The following is an 18,813-nucleotide window of genomic DNA, read 5'->3' as shown; positions in this document are numbered from 1 at the left end:
ATTGCACCAACGCTCAGCAAGGAGCTGGTTTGTGATTCTCTAATGGGGGCACAACAAGCAACAAACCCCCACTGCTAATTGCTGAGGGTAGACTCTCTGAGATCCAGGTTAATTCAGTGAGTCACAGCAAACAGCTTGGCAAAAAGCAATGTTTATGTGGCAGCTCTTGTGAATGTGGCCAGAAGAACCCTGAGCTCACAGCAGGCTCAGAGCTGCAGTAGCCTCTTACCAACCTTTCAGCTGCTGTCTGAAAACAGACCTGTTATATGGCTTGCTCTCACTAATGCTTTTGAACCTAAAAGTTAGAATTAGTCTAATGCTAAAGCAAGAAGTGGTTATTTGGGATGGGGACTGGACCCATGTATTCCCAGACAAGGACCACAGTGCCCAGGCAGGGCAGGGGGTGCAGGACCATCATTTTTTATTTTCTGGAATTCCCTGTGCTATCCTGAGGTAACCCTGCACTTTTATTCTTTTTCTCTTTTTGTTGTTGTTGATTTTTTTTAATTATTTGTTTGTTTTTGCATCTAAAACAGAGATTATAATACCTGCTAGATAAGTTTTACATTTGCCAAGCTCCTGAAGATCTCCTGGTGAAATGCAATTTACACAGCTGTGGTTTTGCCAGAAGTGACCTGCAGACCTGCTGGGGGTTTTATCCAAACACCACCCTGTTCATCACCTCCAGTCTGTGTACACAAAATGGTTCCATGGAAGTGCCTGGTTTGGCAGGGGAGTGACTTGTTTTCAAGTGCAGCATCCCAGTAAAAGATGAGTTAGAAAGGACTTCACCAGTAAAGGTAACTGCTCATGCATTTCTCCCATCAAACTCAGGGATACTTTATTGCTTGGGGTAAAGCCTGGTCACACTGACACTCATGGCCTTTTGAAAGTTTTTGTAAAGTTCTTTTTGTAGTTCAAAGTCCTTTTGCAATTTCCACAGAACAATCAGGCAAAGACATGTGGAAGATGAATGAATCCCCTCTCTGTTTAAGCAGTCAAATATGCAACAAACTGTCCAGGGCAGAGCCACCTTCCAGGAAATGAAAGCATTCACCTCCCCACAGCCTCGTCACAGGAAGAGCCTGCAAGGATGAACTTTGCCTCCTCATTCCCCTCCTCAAGGGATGGCTCAGCTTGTAATCATTAATGAACTATCCCTGTAATGGAAGAGTGACTGTACAGTCTGGATTTCTCTCAGAGCTGCTTTGGGAAACCAGAAGCTGCTGAAAATGTCGAGCAGGTACCACAAAGCAGCAGCTGATGGCAATGTGGACCTGCTGAAAGAAGCCACTAAGAAGGACCTCAACACCTGTGATGAAGATGGGATGACACCCACCCTTCTGGCAGCCTACCACGGGTACCTGGAAGCTCTGGAAGTCATCTGCAGGAGGGGGTAAGCCAGGCAGCCTGCACTGCTTACAGCCTGTGCCTCAAACCTGCAATTAGTGCCTCGTGTTTCCAATGCCCTGCTGACCCCAGGCCCCAAAGGCTGAAAATCACAGTCCTTTCTTTCAATGCACTGCCCGAATTGTTCCTTTAGTGGCAGTGGTTTAGGTCTAGAACCTGCAGGCAGGTCTCTTTATTATTTTTCAGACAGGGATTGAGGAGTTCCTCAGGTGGTCTGTGAAGCTACATCAATATCCACAGCACCACATGGTGGGTGCAGCCTGCAGGGAGCAGCTGGTAGGAGCAGGGCCCTGGGACCTTCCCTTCCCTTCCCTTCCCTTCCCTTCCCTTCCCTTCCCTTCCCTTCCCTTCCCTTCCCTTCCCTTCCCTTCCCTTCCCTTCCCTTCCCTTCCCTTCCCTTCCCGAAGAAGGTTGCCAGCAACCTTTGGGGATATTTTTGAGACAGGCTTTATAGAGAAATGCATAGTTTGAAACATTTTACAGCAAAAATTATGTCCCATTTGCTTCCAAAGGGCAGTCAGTAGGCACTTGTGAAGAGTTAATGCTGTCCAGAGGCGAGTCACAACTGATAGTTTTAAGACAGTAACATCTAAAATGGTTATTTCTCTGCTTTCTATAGTATTAACAACTATCATCATGCTAAAACTGAGAATACTGTTCCAGAAGCCATGATAGGATCCTTGCAAACCATAAAAAAAGGGAAAAAATGAAAGGAAGGTTTTCTACAGATTTATTTTCTAGTAGTAAAATGTCTGTATCATTTAGATGTCCTACATGGTTAACATGTCTTATTTAAATGGTAATTACCTCTCCACCATCAGTACTGTCTTGCTCAGAGCACACCTTCTAAGCTCTGATTCTGTAATAAGATCTAATAAAAGAAAATCTGCTCTTGTGTAGAGGTACAGTTAATAAAGTGTTCTCTTGCAGAACAGGGAACAGATTGCAGGGAACAGTTGAGTAACTGCTTGGATGTATCTGAGTTTTCTTTTATTAAAAATGGAGTTGGAAAAGTGTTTTTTTCACAGATTTGCTTTATAGCTCACTGGGCTCAGGTGTGGCTATAGTATCACAATAAAAAAGACCTTTAGACTGCGTGGCTGTTGCTGTGTCCTCAGGAGAACCAAAAATAGATTGACAGTTTTTCAACTTGTGTAATTAAGGCAGCGCCCAGGAAATAAGGTTTGTCCCTGAACACCTGCAAGTCAGAACAACTAGCTAAGGAACAAATAACAAATTTTTGTTTTTCAAAATTCGGGTGAAAAATGTGTCTTCTACCACATAAGCTGATAGAAACCACAGCAGATGACACAAAGATCAAAATTTCTATATATTTGTTATTTCATGTACTTCTAAGTCTTTTTCTTGGTAGAGGACAGTCTTGAGACAGTATCACCCTCAAAATCTACAAACCTATGTGTTTACCTCTATTTTAATCTAAGATTTCTTGACACAATCAGCAAGATGTGACTGTCAGAGGTATAGCTGCATTCCCACTGGGTTTTTTTGGGAGAAACTGAATTTTAGAAGACTTTTGATCTGTTCTCCAGTCAGTTAATGTTTTCTTGTGAGAAAGTATTTTAATTATTTTTAACAAATTTGTCCCTTCCTTGAAGAGGTTTCCTGACAGAAGCAGAGGGACAGGGTGGTTTTCTTTAGAGTGGTTGCAGATTTTAGGACTCTCAAGCTAGCAATGCATTCAGCCTTTGGAAAGTGTAGCAATACTAACAATAAACCCCTTTCATCTTGAAATAATTTATCTTCCCAGGCATAAGGAGACATTTTCTCTGCTTGCCTTGCAGGTAGATGAATAAAGGCAAGACCAAATAGCAGAATCTCTCAGCTCTCTTTGTGTGAGCCTTTTCCTTGGGAAAGCAGGGAAAGGAGGAGTATGAGAACCCAGAGTAGATGTCAAACCTTGTCCAAAGCCCCACTGAGCTGGCAGCAGCCACCCGAGTTTGTCAATTGTTTGTGACTCAAAGGCTGGCAGGTTCCACAGGGAAAAGAGACCACAAGCAGCTCTGAAGGGGTCTGGGGGAGGACAGATGACCCAGCAGCTGCAAGGCTCAGGGTAACTCAGCCAGCTCACTAATGTGGGAATTCAGGAATCCAACACGCTCAGCCACAGCCAGGCAGCTCCCCAGGGCACAGCCACAAAAGCAGAAATGTGGACACATGGGCTCCACAATGTCCTCAGCTGCCACCTCCTTGTAGCAAAGCCTGAGCTCCTCAGTCAGCATGCTCTGCTCTGCTGACTCCTGACCTCACTGCTGCCTGGGGCAGCTTGGGCTGGAGGATCTGTTCAGATCCTCAGCAAACCTGGTGCTGCTTTTCTTCAGAGCCTCAAAGCCAGAGATCAGTGCCTGAAGGACATTTTGTGACAGGATGTACCATGTCTGTCACACTAGAGCTGCCATGGCACCAACCTCTGAGTCATTGAAATGCTTGAGCTCCCAAGAGTAGAAATTCCCCTTGTAAACGTGGTCTGACTCTTTAAGTCATTAAAGATTTTGGGCATCTGTGGCCTTGTTTGTTTGTCACAAGAGGACACAAGCTCTGAACATTGCTGAGGCTGACCTTGCCAAAAGTGTATCGAAATATTCAAGCTGACTCTTGTCTGCAGGCAGAAGTTCAGTGGGAAGTCAATGCAAGAGTTAAAAATTAAGCAATACTTTTCACTGGCTTTAAATTCAATTGAAAATTGTGGCATTTTATTTTCAAATGAGCTTCTGCTTTTCAAATCCCCATGAGAAAAAGCAGCTTAGGGAGAACAAAAGAGCTGAAAAACAATGGTATCTATCTGGGCTTAAACTAACAGTAACAGACAGAATGGGTAATCGTGGTTTTATTCCTACTCATTTACCTATTACCCACCAAAAAAGTTACTGCAGGAGCTCCTTAAATATGTATCACTGAGGACAGTGAGGAAAAGTCCTAATATTGCCCCTGTACTTGACACAAAAAAGGGAAGGTAACCAAAACCACTCTAAAATATTCCATGCAAATGTTCTTGAAGCAGTTTTGCCAGTAATTCCAATGAAACTAAATCAAAGCCTGAGCCCACTTTGAGCTGCCAGGGATGGCAAAGGAAATGACCTGGCTCCCTTAAGGGGAGATGCATATGGGGTCACAGTCAGCCCTGTGAGCTCATTTAACTCACAGAGCAGGAATTAGAGCTCATGCCACACACAGAGCCACGCTCAGGGCTTGTGTAAGTGGCTGCAGCCCAGTTCTAGTGGCTGGAGCCATGCTGAGCCATTGTCCCTGGGCTGTTCTCCCCAGAGCAGAGCAGAGTGACACATTCAGTGTGTGCTCAGTGCCGCTGCAGAGCTCGGTGTGGGTAGCCCAGCTCACCGTGTGCTTTCCCTGCCAGGGGTGATCCAGACAAGTGTGACATCTGGGGCAACACTCCTCTCCACCACGCTGCCTGCAATGGCCACATCCACTGTGTCTCCTTCCTGATCAACTTTGGGGCCAACATCTTTGCTCTGGACAACGACCTGCGCACTCCCCTGGAGGCAGCGGCCAGCAGGGACCGCAAGGAGTGCGTCCAGATCCTGGACAAAGCTGCCACCGAGCAGAACTTGCTCAACCCAAAGAAGGTCTCCAAACAGAAGGCACAGGCCCAGAGGAACGTCGAGAGACAAATCAAGGAATGTGAGAAACGCCAGGAGAAGCACCAGCATGAAATGAACAGGAATTATATTAAAGAAAAGGTTGGCTCGGTGAATTCTTCCAAGGGAACACACTCCAGGGTAAAGTTGCCCAGTCTGTTTGCTTCACATAGCACGAGTACTTTAACCAAAAACCTGAAAGATACCTTGAAACTCAAGGCAAAAAAGACAGCTGACAGCACAAGAAGGCAGGAAACACAAAGAAATGCCCAAGAGGATGATAGAGGTAGGAGGAATGTGATGCATTTGTTTGATGAGAAAGAGGAGGATGAATTACTCAATGACCTTGAAGAGAGAAACCTTGCTGATAATGACAGTCAGCTCTCCATTTTCCAGCGGCCAGGCCTTGGCAAGATTGTGTTTGGGAGGAATTTGGCTGCAGAGGTAAATCCTGAAACTGTGTCTTCTGAGAAAGAAGGGATAAGCTTTAAAATGCCCAGTGAGCTCTTCCAGGATGAAGATGGTGAGAATGGCGGGGAAGATGATGCTGAAAACAGTGCTGATGTCCCTTGGGATGAGGAAGAAGTAATTTGGGATGATGAGGAAGCAGAGAGTACACCCCTTGAGGTATTTCTGGCATCACAGATGCTGGATGAGTTTCTTCCAATCTTCATGAGGGAAAAAATTGATTTAGAGGCCCTGATGCTATGTTCTGATGAAGATCTACAGAGCATTCAGATGGAGCTTGGGCCAAGAAAGAAAGTCCTGAATGCTGTAAATAAAAGAAAACAGGCACTTGAGAACCCTGGAAAAGCTATAGATACTTGCTTATAAATTATCATACCTGTTGTTGTAACCCATACACTGATTCATTACGTTTCACTCCTTCTAAAGAGTGTGCAACTTTTTTCAGAAGTCTGCTAAAGCAAAAGGCTTCAAAAGTCTGCTAAAGCAAAGAGGTTATCAATTGCTTTAGAAAGTACAGCAGGGATAAAAAATTTTCTCTCCGGATAGACAGTTGTGGTGAACAGGATATTAAGTTAAGGATATTCTGCCAAAAAGAAAGAATGTGAAGGTTAAAGCCCAAAAGCTTTTTCTCCCTGATCTGTTTATGTGGATTGGGTTTCTTTTGGTCCAGATAATTTAAAATATCAGTGAAGGCCAAGTCCACTGCATTCCTTAATAAAAGTCTTCCTTTCTTCTCCAAACCACAATGATAGAGCATTCTCAGAGCTTGAGAGCCTTGAGTTTTCTCCATTAGCTTCAGTAAGATCACCACAAACCACTCTTCCTGGTACTGATGGTATGTTAGGAAAGGTATCTGAATCTTGATTCCAGCTCTGGTTTGTTGACTCTAATCACCTCTGAATGAATGTAAATAAGACTAATTTACAGCAAGTTTTGTATTTTTATCAGCAAAGTTTTTATTTCTGTATTGGCAATAATTTAAAAATACATTAAGTATCCTCCCAAGAGATGTTCAGTGTGAGTTGCATGTTCTTATCTCACTAGACTGTATTCAGTTGCCAGAACCCATCATGTCATAAACACCATCAAGGCTGCAATACTTTAAGTACAAGAAGCTGAGGTTTAATTTTCAAAATTTTGGATCTATTTTGGCATATCCTCAGCTTGGTTCCTCTAGACTGCATTTTCCATGCAAAGTCCCAGAAATGAGGATTCATATCACACACCATTTTCTGTGGGTTGTTGTCAGCCTTAGCCTGAAAGCTGTGTATCACACACACACAGAATTCATGGAAATAAAATGAGATGTGCTGCTATGGAAGCTCCTGCTCTTCACAGTCTAACTGGGGGCATTCACAGCAGGATTCCCCTGTTCCCTTGGAAAGCCACCACTATCAGATATAAATTAATCACTCCTGCTGAGTTTGTACATCTAATAAGGTGGTTGTAGCAGCCATGCTCTGGCTCAGATCACAGATTTTAGGTGCACATTTATTAGCAGAACATTTATCTTTAAATCTCTTTTTATAGCTTTCCATTAGCCAGCTATGAATATTTCCTTAGGGGGATGCTGCATTTGTGGACATTAATCCTGGTTAATGATCTGTGTTTTTTCATGTTTCTTATTTCCATACCATCTTGTGACTTTGATTTGTAGATCATAATACCTTTTCTTGGCTGGACTTTATACTGCATGCTTCCCTGCTTGGATTCCTGTGCTACAGCAGGTGGATATGTTCTTATATTAAGCAATCACATCAAAGCCCTGTTCTGTGCAACCTTCAGGGCTCAGCACAGTAATTCAGACACCTTCCCCCCAGAATCTGGGTCTGGTGGTTTTCAGAATGTTTCCCAAGTGTCTAACAAAGCAGGAAGGAACCAACTAACCTTACATATTGGAAGGCATTTGATAAGTGGATTTTCAATCCCCTTTCCCTATCCTGGAGATGCAGATGCTCCCCATTCCTCCTGAGACCAGCCCAGCCTCATCCCTCTCTGCATCCCCCTGTGCCTGCAGCAGCTCAGTTCCACACCCCCAACACACAGGGCTGACATGAGGTCTGTACTCCTCTCTCTGCCTCAAAGGGCTCAGCATAATGCACCTTTTTTGTCCCAGATTTTAAAGAAGTGGGTTAGATTCAGCTGTCCAGGAAATGCTTTCAAAAACTCTAAGCATACAACTGCCTGGTACTGATGGGAGGCAAATGCAGGTAGAGGAGAAGGCACTGCAGGGGGAATCAGAAACCAAGGATCTCCAAACTGCACTGAAAATTTGCCTCTGTGTTTATCCATCTGCAGCTTCTGACAGCCAGACATAACAGCAGAGACCATCTGCACACAGATAACTCAGTTGTCACAGCCATCCTCAGTGTTTAGGCGTCTCCTTAGGTGACTCTGGAGCTGAAAGAAACAGCATCAGATCTGTAGGAGTCCCTTGTCCTCCAGAAACTGCAGCAGGAGACTGAGAAGCCCCAGAGCACCCCATATGATTCTTATTTTTAGGCAACTGAATAAACTTTTAATTTTTATTCCTTTTCATTTAAAAAAAAAGTGCAAAAGTGCTAAGCCTTTTCTTGTGGGATGGTATAAAGGAAAAATTTTTCCCTTTCCCTGTGGGAAAAATTGAGGGGAAAAATTAATAAAAACGAAGACTCACATTTCAGGTTTTTTCCACTCATATGCTTTACTGTTTTCACTTTTTTTACTAATCCCTTTGTTTCCTTTATAGTTTGGAAGCACTGGAATCCTAGCTGTGACTCCTTAGGAACATTTATATAGCTCAGCTCAGTTGGACAGGCTTCACATGTGCAATCCTAGAGCAGAACCCAAACCCAAAAAATAAACCAGGCAATCTCACACAAGCACAACCCTGCCAAGTGCAAGGTTCTCCTTTCTTAAGGATTTAATACTTTGCACTGGACAGACATTAAGAAAATGTGCAGCATTGGACAACAACTGCAAAACTGAGTATCACACAGGAAGAGAGCACTCCCTGTTTCTTCCCTTTACATTCAGAGATCACATTTACTGAGAGAGCCATCACTGCAATAACTTGAATACTTTCTTTCTTGTCTTCAAATAAACCAACCCCAAACCAGAAAAGCAATGGACAACAAAATGCAAGTCAAAGAAAAACAGCAGTATCTATTTAATTTTAATATAAATGCAAGTTACACAATTTCATGATCCACTAATTTGTAAGAGAAGAAAACATAGAAATTGATGCAATTATTTCCCCTCAGAAAATCTAAAGGTGGCAATCCAAGCAATTCCCATTGTAACTGAACCAAATCCTCTCCATGACATCAGAAGTACAACACTGAAGCCAGGCTCCCAAAATCTCCCATTGCCAATGAAGCTGAGAACAATGTGGGTTTTCAGAACCAGGTCTTTGGACTGGCTCCATTGACTTTTTAAAGTGCATAGTCTGTAGGAGAGTACATGTGAAAATAAACTTGACTTATCTCCTTCCCAAACACGATGTCTCACTTTGAATTACAAATCTGGTATCACACTGGCACAGAACTGGGATAATACTGTCATAATTATTAATTTCACATTTCCATACAGTTCTTGAATAATGGAGCATCGTTAGCTTTCATGTTTACCTCAAGTTACTGGAGTTCTGCATCACTGAAATAACAAATTAAGTCAACACATGCCCTTCTAAGCACGTCAGAAACGACAGAGAAGAAACAAGATATGTAAAAACAGAAGAGTAATTTTGCTAAAATTGAAACACAAAAACTCATAGAGAAATTTCTGTTGCTCTTCCTGGTGGAATAAGCAGGATCAATGGAGTTCAATTTGGATCCACATAAAAACATCCTCCAGCCCTATTCACTTAGTGGTCTGGCATCTCCCTATGCTACCTCTGTAAATTCTACCACTTAGTGCATTTTAGCTTACATCAGGCTTATAACTGGGAGTATTATTTACATCACACCTGCACTGTACTCATCAACCTCTTCTAGACTTACCTATGCACCCTCCAGGGCCTTAATGCCAACTGCTTCTCACCCCCTCCCTGCTGCTCTGCTCTGTTCTACTGGCATGTTATAAAATGCCCTGTCATCCAACTCTTCCACAGCACGAAGAAACACTTAATAGCCTGCATGAAATAATATGCAAATGGAAATAAAACTTCACAAGGCACAACTTGTGAGCATGAGACAGGAATTTGTTTCCAGGGCAATAGCTGTTTTTCAGCAGATGCTCAATCTCTTGCAAGGCAGTTGCATAACAGCACAAAACTGGATCTTTTCCTTATGTCACTGGGTTTCTCTGCCAGGAAAGGACTATGAAAATTCCTGCCCCAGCTAATATCTGCGATAATAGAACAATTAGCAATTGAAGCATGGCTCAGCAAACTGAAAATACTTGTCTGTATACTTGGAATCAGTTTGTGTGGTTTCAGCCTTCAAGAAGCTTAGAAAAAGAACTTAGAGGCACCATAGATTAATAGCAAAATCTCCCTACAGAATACAGACAAAAGCTAAATCAAAACACATATTAGTTCTCACATTCTGTGTGACTCCTTGCAACATGAAAATGGCAATATCCCAGCAAGGCATGTACCAAGGGAGTACTGAGCAGAAATCTACCTGTATGGAGGTATGATTATTTGTACAAACCCCCACTCAGAACTGAGCTCTGAAGTGAAAAACCATTAAGTCTGAGGGCAAGGGAAGGTGGATTGCAAGGGGTGAAAAAAATTGTAATTTCCAGTGCAATTTGGAAGGGAAGATGTGTCCAGGAGTCAGAGGTGGGCTGTGTCCCCAGGAGGCTGAAAACAAGGTCACTGTCACTGTAGCACTGAAACCCACAGCTGCATTTAAAGTACCATCACGGGTAAGTATGATGCCAGAGTCCATTCTCCAAGCTGATGTATTTTACACCAGAATGGATTATCCCTCTAAAAACCATTATATCTACACACAGGCTTCTGCTACATAAATAGTAAGGGAGGAAAGGCATTCATTCCAGAATGATACCAAAATATGTAAAGATACCCTTGTTAGTATCACTGCAAACATCTAATATTTGCTGTTACAAGAGAAAGGCATTTATTAGCAATACTGCAAGTATCTAATACTCAAAATTAGAAAACTTTAGAAATTAGTCTATTGCTGAAATGTTATTTTTCATTCTTGAACGTTCTAGAAGGGCCACATTCAGAGTGGATTGGTGCCTTTCTTGTTAACACAGGATTCAAGGAAACTAAGTGCAAATTATTTTCTTGGCCTCATTGCCATTGTAGACTTCTCTCTTTAGTTACCAGCTGACCAAGCATCATAAACAAATTTTGCTGCTACTGTGTCTTCAACTGCCATCCCTGAAAAAGAATTAAAGTTACCTTCAAACAGTTATTCAGCTGTACAAATAATGTATCTTCAGAAGGGAACAGGAAGACTCAGATTATCTAACTGGACAGAAACAGGAAATATTTCCCATCCCAAACACCTACAGTGTTACATTCAAAGCCCACAGCCACCATGCATTGTTGGGTGTGCTGCATGAAGTTAATATAACAGTAGGAATCTAATTTTCAGTGTTCCTATCACAACCAGGCCCTTTTGGAGATGTCATGTAGCTCAGAGCAGGGTAATTCATGCCCAGTGCCACCCTTTCCCAAAGCCCAGCCCCACAGGACACTGTCACATTGTCTCAGGTCAGACAGACCCCACGGGTGGAACAGCAGGGCAGTCGGGCTGGAGCTTTATTAATAAATGCTGCAGTCATGTCTTGAGCAACTGTGAAATGGAAAATGGACTTCCTATTGTTTGCTTGCTTTCCTATCACTTTTCATTACATCAATCCTGCTAGATAAATAAAAAGGAAAATAAAAAGGGAAAATGCAAATCACAGTCTACTTTCTTGTGGACAGGGCATTGCCACAGCAGTTCTGAAGATGATCAGCAGCTTTCCCACGCATGGGGGACCTAACAGAGAACAAGGCATTGTTTTCTGTCAGACTTGTACACAGGAGGGGCTGTTCTTACCCAATGATTTAAACACTGTTGTTTTCTCAGGCAGGGCTGGTTTTGTGCCCTTCAATACCTCCCCCAGCTCAGCAAAAATTTCTGCCTGTGAAAAAAAATACATATTTATACAACAACATAATACCCATACATACATTAAGAGAAAAAAACCCCATTTCTTCTGAGTGACTTCAAAAGAAAGAACTCCTCCAGTGCTGCATCCCAAAACTGATTACTTTCCATGGTGAAGCAGATCAGCATTCAGACAAATAATATAGAAACTGGACAGAAATCAGAGGACCAGAATGGTTTTCAAAGAAAAACAGTTGGCAAACTTTCCTCAGCCAGTAAGTTTTTTTACAGTGGCTAGCTTGTTACTTATCCAACAAAACACATGGGATTCCACACACATTACCATATCTGGAGCTCTTATGTTAAACCTCAAAAGTGTAAATCATATTTATTCTGCAGACACATTAAAAGAGAAGAAGAAAACTCCACTGAACCTCAGAGAGTCCCTGCTGACAAATCTGTGCAGATCATTGTCTGCTTGGCTTGGGTGGTCCATTCTTTGGGCTGGTCCATTCAGTGTCAATCACACCGAAATCTCATGGGAAGAAAACTACAAGTTTTAATAAACAGATCTGAAGAATATTTAAGATAACCAAACACTGCAGGAAATGTAGGTCTTTCAACAGCAACACACTGTTATGATCAAAAGCCAATGCTGAAAACATGCTACTGTAATATGGTGTCATATATATAATGGTAAATACAGAAGTAGCATGGTTTTGTCAGACACACAGAAATGCCAGTTTGAAACCAGTTTATCTTCCAACCCATGCCTGGAACATCTTAACAATTACATTGGATGCTCTGAAAGTTTCAGTGCAAGGTGTCATCAATACCAACTCATTTCAAACGCCAGCCAGTTGCCACAAAAATAAAGCCCACCATTTCAGAAAGTCTTACCCCTGATAAAATCACATCTCCTGATTCTGTAAGAGCAGCATCTCTGGAATCCACAAACAGAATGGAATTCTTCATCAGCTCATCATCCAGCTCTCTCCAGTCTGGTCTGCTTGCTCCCACAGCTAAAGCAACAAAACTGATGAACTCGGAGCAATGTTTAAAACAAATTCAAACCACATTTTGTTCAAAAAACACATGTGAAGTAACAATGGACATTATTATGGAAATGTAATATACAAAAAAAACAGTGTTATCCTTGGAGAAATACTGAAAGATAGGACAACAAAAAAACATTCAGTACTTGATGTATCAGTAAAATATCCTTGTCAGAAGAGTCTGAGTAGTTGAGGCAATGAAAGTCCTCTCCCTTTGTTCATTGTCTCTTATATGCTTGCTTTCATCAGATCATTACCAAATGAATTTTACACACCTTTATTTCATTATCACTTACCCAGAGAAACTGAAAGCAAATCATGGAGCTTAACTTTTTACATGCAGCACTAAGATCATTATCAACTTGTTATGGGCTTAAAACACAAACAAGCAAGAAACAACACAAAAACTGAAACAACTACCCAGCTATACTGTATTCAGACTTTTTTTTTACGAGTCCAACTGCTATGGAACAATAAATTACACGTTTCTCAAGTGCCTCTTCAAACAGTACAAATGCCTCAATGAAGGATAAAAAAAAGGCAAAGAAAGGAGAGAGGTCTTTGTGTCTGTGTCGCCTCAGTGACTGTGGGCCTTAATTGATTTTGTTGTATCTCTGGCTTCCATGCCATGACACAACACAGACAACAACTTTCAATGACAAAGGACTAAATTGAGCTTGAAAAATTGGTAGGATGATGCTGGAATGTGGGACCTTTCTTTAAGTTGTCCTCTTTGAGAAGTTGCTTTTGTCTGATTACCATGCTATCTGCAAAGTGCACAAGGTCATCTGAACAAAGCCCACAATTAATAAAAATAAACAAACAAGGGCATGTCCAGAGACTCCAAACAATAGTGTGGCAACATCATTACAAGGCAGGCAACAAAAAAAAAAGCACCCCCCAAACCTCACTATAATTAGAGGTTAAATTATGATGTTCTTAAATCAGTTATTGCATCCTCATAACTCAAGTGAAAAAAGTAATTTGGTGTGATCAGCCCCTGAAGAAACAAATAGAGGAACTTACAAAATTGGTGAAAGAAAAGATGACAGCACTAGGGAAATGTAACAATGAGCAGTAACTACTCAGGAAATAAGATATTTGTGTGGGGTATTTAAACGGAGAGCAAGGGGAGAATAATGGCAACAGGAGGGCAAAGATGATGCACCACTAAGAGAAAAGAGCATATCCTATGCTTCAGCAAAAATCCCCTGCTGGAATATGAAGGCATTCTGCCTCCAGGAAGACAAGGCTGGGAAAAGTGGTCCTCACTAGAGAGGAAAAGTCAAAATGGAAAGAACATTCCATGAAGCACAGAGAACTACTTTTCAACAGATGGTGATGCTAACCAACGTGATAATAAACACATGCTGAACAGGATGGGAACAGAACATACCATTGATGTGGGCACCTGGCTTCACCCAGTCTCCAAACAAGATGGGAGTTGTTGCCATAGTGACTGTCACAATCACATCAGCCCCTGTCACTGCCTCCTGAGCAGAGGAGCAGACCTGCACAGGACCACTGACAGAGCTGGCAAACTTCACTGCCTTCTCCTTGGTGCGATTCCATATCCTGACCTTCAGCGAGAAAAAGAAGGGAAAACAACAACAAAAAAGACAGATTAGCTGGGAGAACGTTTCCTTGCTGAAACAGAACACTTGGTTTAAGTTTTCAGTAGATAAATGTATCCCAAAGGTTGGGGTTTTTTCTCCTTTAATGTTGTTGTCATATAAGTGACTAAATTTCATGAGTGCTCAGATACATTTAAATGCCTGTTTTGTGATGCCAGAATAACAGCTTCCTGTAGGGCTGTTCTTATAAAATGCAAATATTTCCAAGAAACACCTTTAAGAGAAAGTCACAAAAAGCTTATCTAAGTATGACATACACAGCAGGATATCTTCTCAGACAAAAAGCTATCTGGTACAACTTTTTGATCCCAAACTTTTTGTTTTTAAATACCAACATTTCAGCAAGAAGTTCTACAGCTGCTCCAGGTATTCTCAGGTTCTGCAGAAAGAGAACCAAAATATGATTAACCTTGACTTTTGTGGTGGACTGACCATGGCAGGACACCAGGTACCCACAAAGCTGTTTTATCACTCCCCTCCCCAGCAGCACAGGGAGAAGGAGAGAGAAAATTAGATGGAAAAATTTGTGAGTCAAGATAAAGGCAGTTTAACAGAACAGAAACAAATGTTGGAGAGACAGCCTTGATGTTGTATAAGCACTGCTCAGAAGTAGCCAAAATGCTGGGGTGTTATCAGACCCTTTGAGCTGCCAGTGTAAGGCACAGCACTTTGAGGGCTGATCTGGGGAACATGAACTCCATCCCAATGATACAACTTCATTGGCTGTACCTTTTTTATAATGAATACTGCAACATAATAGAGAAAAATAAATCTTATCTCTAAAAATGTGTCCATTACCTCTTTAAATGTGAACAGTTCTGTGAAGATATCATAATGGCTGTATGCTTGAACACCAGCTCCCAAAATGCACAGCACTTCTGCAAAAGGTGGCATTAACAACTGAACAGTATCAGAAATAAAAAACCAAAAGAGAGTATGTAAGGACAATATATTAACAGGTATTACAATTATGTATCAAAATACTACAAAAGAGAGCAGTACTGTTAGTCCTAGGGGAAGACAAGGCTGCTGGAGTCCAGCCCTAACCCATCTCTGTGTCTTGTTTATGCACTTGCTGTGGCCACTCACTCCTGTCTAAAAAGATTTAGAATTGTCTAGGCTCTCAAGGTTTATTCTGCTACAAACAAATGAAAAAAACCTCACTGATCCCATTCTTCAGTAACAAGAACTTGTTTTAATGTTCCTTTCAAAGACTGTGAAGCACTGATTCCAAAGGTTCTTTGCATAAGAGCATGGGGCTTTGAAAAGCAAATGCCACAGAGGACAAGATGACAAATATTAGCTAAACTCAAACACTCCTGAAAATTTCCCAAAACAACAGATGACAACAAAGGATCTGATCTTGAAGTACCTTCAGCAGCCAAGCTCCTTTGAGGTCAGCATGGACTGCATAAAAACCATCAGAGCTGAACCAATGTAGAATGGCCAAAATGAATGAGCTCCTGTAACCTCATGTCCAAGGAGTTCATTGTAAATCATTCTGCCCTTCGGTTCAGGAGAAGCTCTTGGGACAGGTCCTTCACTCAATTTTATGCCAGTGTAGCTCCACTGCCATGGACAGAGTCACCTTGGCATGAAGACTGCCCCTAACAAAGTGGTGGGTGAGCTCAGTCTTCATTCTGATGCAAAGTTGAGGGGTGACAACAGTATTTTTCAGTTCTGGCCCTTTTCTTATTGCCCCAGCCTTTGAGGTAAAGGCTGAAACCCTGCTGTGCAACACAGGGTGAGTTGCTCTCTTCCTACTGTTAGCAGCCCAACCAAAACCAGTTCGTATAAAAGAATTCCAATGCAGCAATTTCCAACTGAAATTGAAGTGATGGAAAGCAACACACAGCCAGATACACCTCACCTGCCTTCAGACAATGAAATTGATGGCCATGGTCAGGGACAGTTATCTGGACATCTTCCAGTGAGAACTGAGACACTGACAGACAGACAGACAGACAGACAGACAGACACCTCTGGACAAATTATCCATCTATACTGGGCATCATCTATCTTAAGAGAAATGGAAATGTGCTTCTTCCCTCTCTTTACAGGTCCAGTGCAACCTGCCTGTCCTGTCCTGACAGCAGAAGGCATCTAGCTAAATAAAATTCAATCTATCACCACAGCTACATCAGCCAAAGCCATAAAGGGGCATGTTAAGACAAACACAAAAGAGAGAAAATTACACTCCTAGAAGAGCATGCAATAGAAGCTACAGAAATAAAGCTCAGGTTCCTTCTCCAGTAACACACAAAGCATTAAAGCCAAACATGACTGACTCAGAACAGTGGGTTTAATTTTTCCCTTAAGGGAAAGTATATATGTTACCATAAATCTAATTTAAAGCTGTATTGGATGAAAATCCATTTGCATCATTCCTTTCAGTTATTCTATAACTCCAAGCCCCACTTGAGAGAACAGAAGACACACCTTGGTAGCAATGGCAGAAACTGCAGCTGTTCGTTTTGCTGTAATGACACTCCCATCCAGGACCTTTAAAAAAATTCAAACAGACTGAAGTGAACACTGAAAATACCAATAAATACCAAACATTTTCATCCGATTTGTGAAAGATGTGGTATTACAGGTACAAAAAATATACACATGTAAAGGTTGACAATTATTATTATAGCCACCACAAGTCATACAAAGCCATGTTTAAACTGGGCAGATTCTCTGTTTATTCCAGTTCTTTCATGTCATTCCATCAGCATAAAAGGAGTGAAAATGGCCAGAGAAGAGCCACCTCTAACTCACCCAACTCCTGACACCCTGCACTTCCCTGGCTCTCCAGCACAGGGAATAGATGGATATAACTCCAACACTCTGCATCCAGTGAGACCAGGGAGCAGGGAGAGCTGGCAGTGGTTCCCCAGTCTGCACTGTCTTGCTCTGTACAAAGAGGTGACAGGGAACCATGGAATTCCTTAAATGTATCACACAGGGGACACTCCTGCCTCAATGCACATTAACTACTGCACATATATTAATTATGAGCCTTAAAAACCCAACATGTTTGGTAGAAAAACCCAAGATAGCTTTTTTTTGCCCAGTTTCAGCCCTTTAGTGAACCATTATTACTAAAGTAATGCAAATCATCACTATTCTTAAAAAAATTCTTAAATTCTTTAAATAAAGAAAGAGTACTCAAACTCTGAATACTATTCCCAGCAATGTCATTTGTAAGTCTCTTTCAACTTGAGACTTAAGATGGTTCAAGATCCATTCTTTATCCATCAAGGTGGATTTTGTTTGGTTGGTTTTTTTTTTTTTTGCTTTCAAACGCAAGATAAACTTTTCCTGATCATTTCTCTCTTCCAGTTCCCCTTTGAGCCATCAGATCCAAATCACAAGCAGCAATAAACAGCACAGAGAGAACAGTTTAACACAAGCCATAGGCAGCTTTAGGCCAGATCCTGATTTGTCACAAACACGCTGCTGATGTTGGTAAACTCAGGCTAATTCACAGCAGCTCCAGCTTCCCAGAAGCAGAACTGACGGCATGAGCAGAAAAGAAAGCAGAAGGACACACGAAACTTACAGCTTTCAAAGTACCATTGCTGGGCTCAAACAAGAGGACAGTCGCTTGGTGAGAAGGCACCGAGGAGTCCTTCAGGTGCTCATAAAAAGTCACCAGCTTGGTTGTGAGCGCATCGTCGGCAGCGCTGTAGGCGGGCATGACTCCGAGGTACCTGGGGGACAATGACCCGCGTTACCCCGCACTGTCACCACCGCAGCTCACAGCGCCGGCTGTGCCACGCCTCCCCCGGCCGGTTCATCACCAGCTCGGTACCGAGGCCCTTTCCTGATGCTCCAAAGCCTCCCACCCGGTGCCTTCCCGCCGGGGGCTCACCCGCCGTGGCGGGGCACGGGCAGCACGGTGCGCACGGGCTGCACCACCCCGCCCGCCGCGCCCGCCGAGAAGTTGGCCAGGGCGGCTTCCAGCGCCGGCAGCAGCAGGCTGGCGCGGTGCAGGTGCTTCTCCACCTCCTCGGCGCCGATGAACGCGGGCGGAGTCGAGCCCATGGCGAGCACCGGGCGGACGGGACGGGACGCGACGGCGGGACTCGGAGACTGCGACACCGCGCACCGTCCGCACCGCGGTAAGAACTCTCCGGGGCGGCTCCGCTGCCGCCCGCCCCGCCGCGAACCGCCCCGCGAACCGCCCCGCCGCTCCCGGCTCCGCCTCCGCGCCCCACCGCCCGCACGGGAGCTGCGGACACCGCGCCGTGTCCCCGCTGAAGTCCTGCCCGAGGGAAGCTCCGGGAGCTGCCGCACCCGCAGGCACCGCCGCTGTCCCGCCTCGCCCAGGCAGCCCTCGGGGGAAGGTGGCTGCGAACGCCACGGAACAGCCTTGCCATACGGTTTGACACAGCCACCCCCGGGACCCCGCGCCCCGAGGGACAGCCCGAGAGACAGCCCCACCGGGACTCCGCGCCCCGTGCACGACCCCGAGAGACATTCCCGAAGCACATTCCCGGGGCACATTCCCGGGACACATTCCCGGGACACATTCCCGAAGCACATTCCCGGGACACATTCCCGGGGCACGTTCCCGAGGGACAGCCGC

General features: G+C 43.4%; 2 protein-coding genes across 2 annotated transcripts; one reads left to right on the top strand and one right to left on the bottom strand.

Annotated features, from left to right (window-relative positions):
* Positions 1-1,130: 1,130 nt before the first annotated feature.
* On the top strand, positions 1,131-5,948 carry ANKS4B (ankyrin repeat and sterile alpha motif domain containing 4B). Its single transcript, XM_085074702.1, has 2 exons — positions 1,131-1,396; positions 4,784-5,948. The coding sequence occupies exons 1-2, from the start codon at positions 1,233-1,235 to the stop codon at positions 5,856-5,858; spliced, it is 1,239 nt and encodes a 412-aa protein (XP_084930828.1). The 5' UTR covers positions 1,131-1,232; the 3' UTR covers positions 5,859-5,948.
* Positions 5,949-8,616: 2,668 nt separating this feature from the next.
* CRYM (crystallin mu) lies at positions 8,617-18,381 on the bottom strand. The gene is made up of 8 exons (XM_085074700.1): positions 18,097-18,381; positions 17,785-17,935; positions 16,674-16,736; positions 15,033-15,134; positions 13,997-14,180; positions 12,446-12,567; positions 11,495-11,579; positions 8,617-10,827 (listed from the first exon to the last, which is right to left on the bottom strand). The coding sequence occupies exons 1-8, from the start codon at positions 18,267-18,269 to the stop codon at positions 10,763-10,765; spliced, it is 945 nt and encodes a 314-aa protein (XP_084930826.1). The 5' UTR covers positions 18,270-18,381; the 3' UTR covers positions 8,617-10,762.
* Positions 18,382-18,813: the final 432 nt, after the last annotated feature.

Source organism: Lichenostomus cassidix, chromosome 14 (assembly GCF_008360975.1).
Source record: "Lichenostomus cassidix isolate B80296 chromosome 14, HeHo_3.0, whole genome shotgun sequence".
NCBI lineage: Eukaryota > Metazoa > Chordata > Aves > Passeriformes > Meliphagidae > Lichenostomus > Lichenostomus cassidix.
The sequence above is the reverse complement of the archived record's forward strand: the minus strand, read 5'-3'. Positions and strand labels throughout refer to the sequence as shown.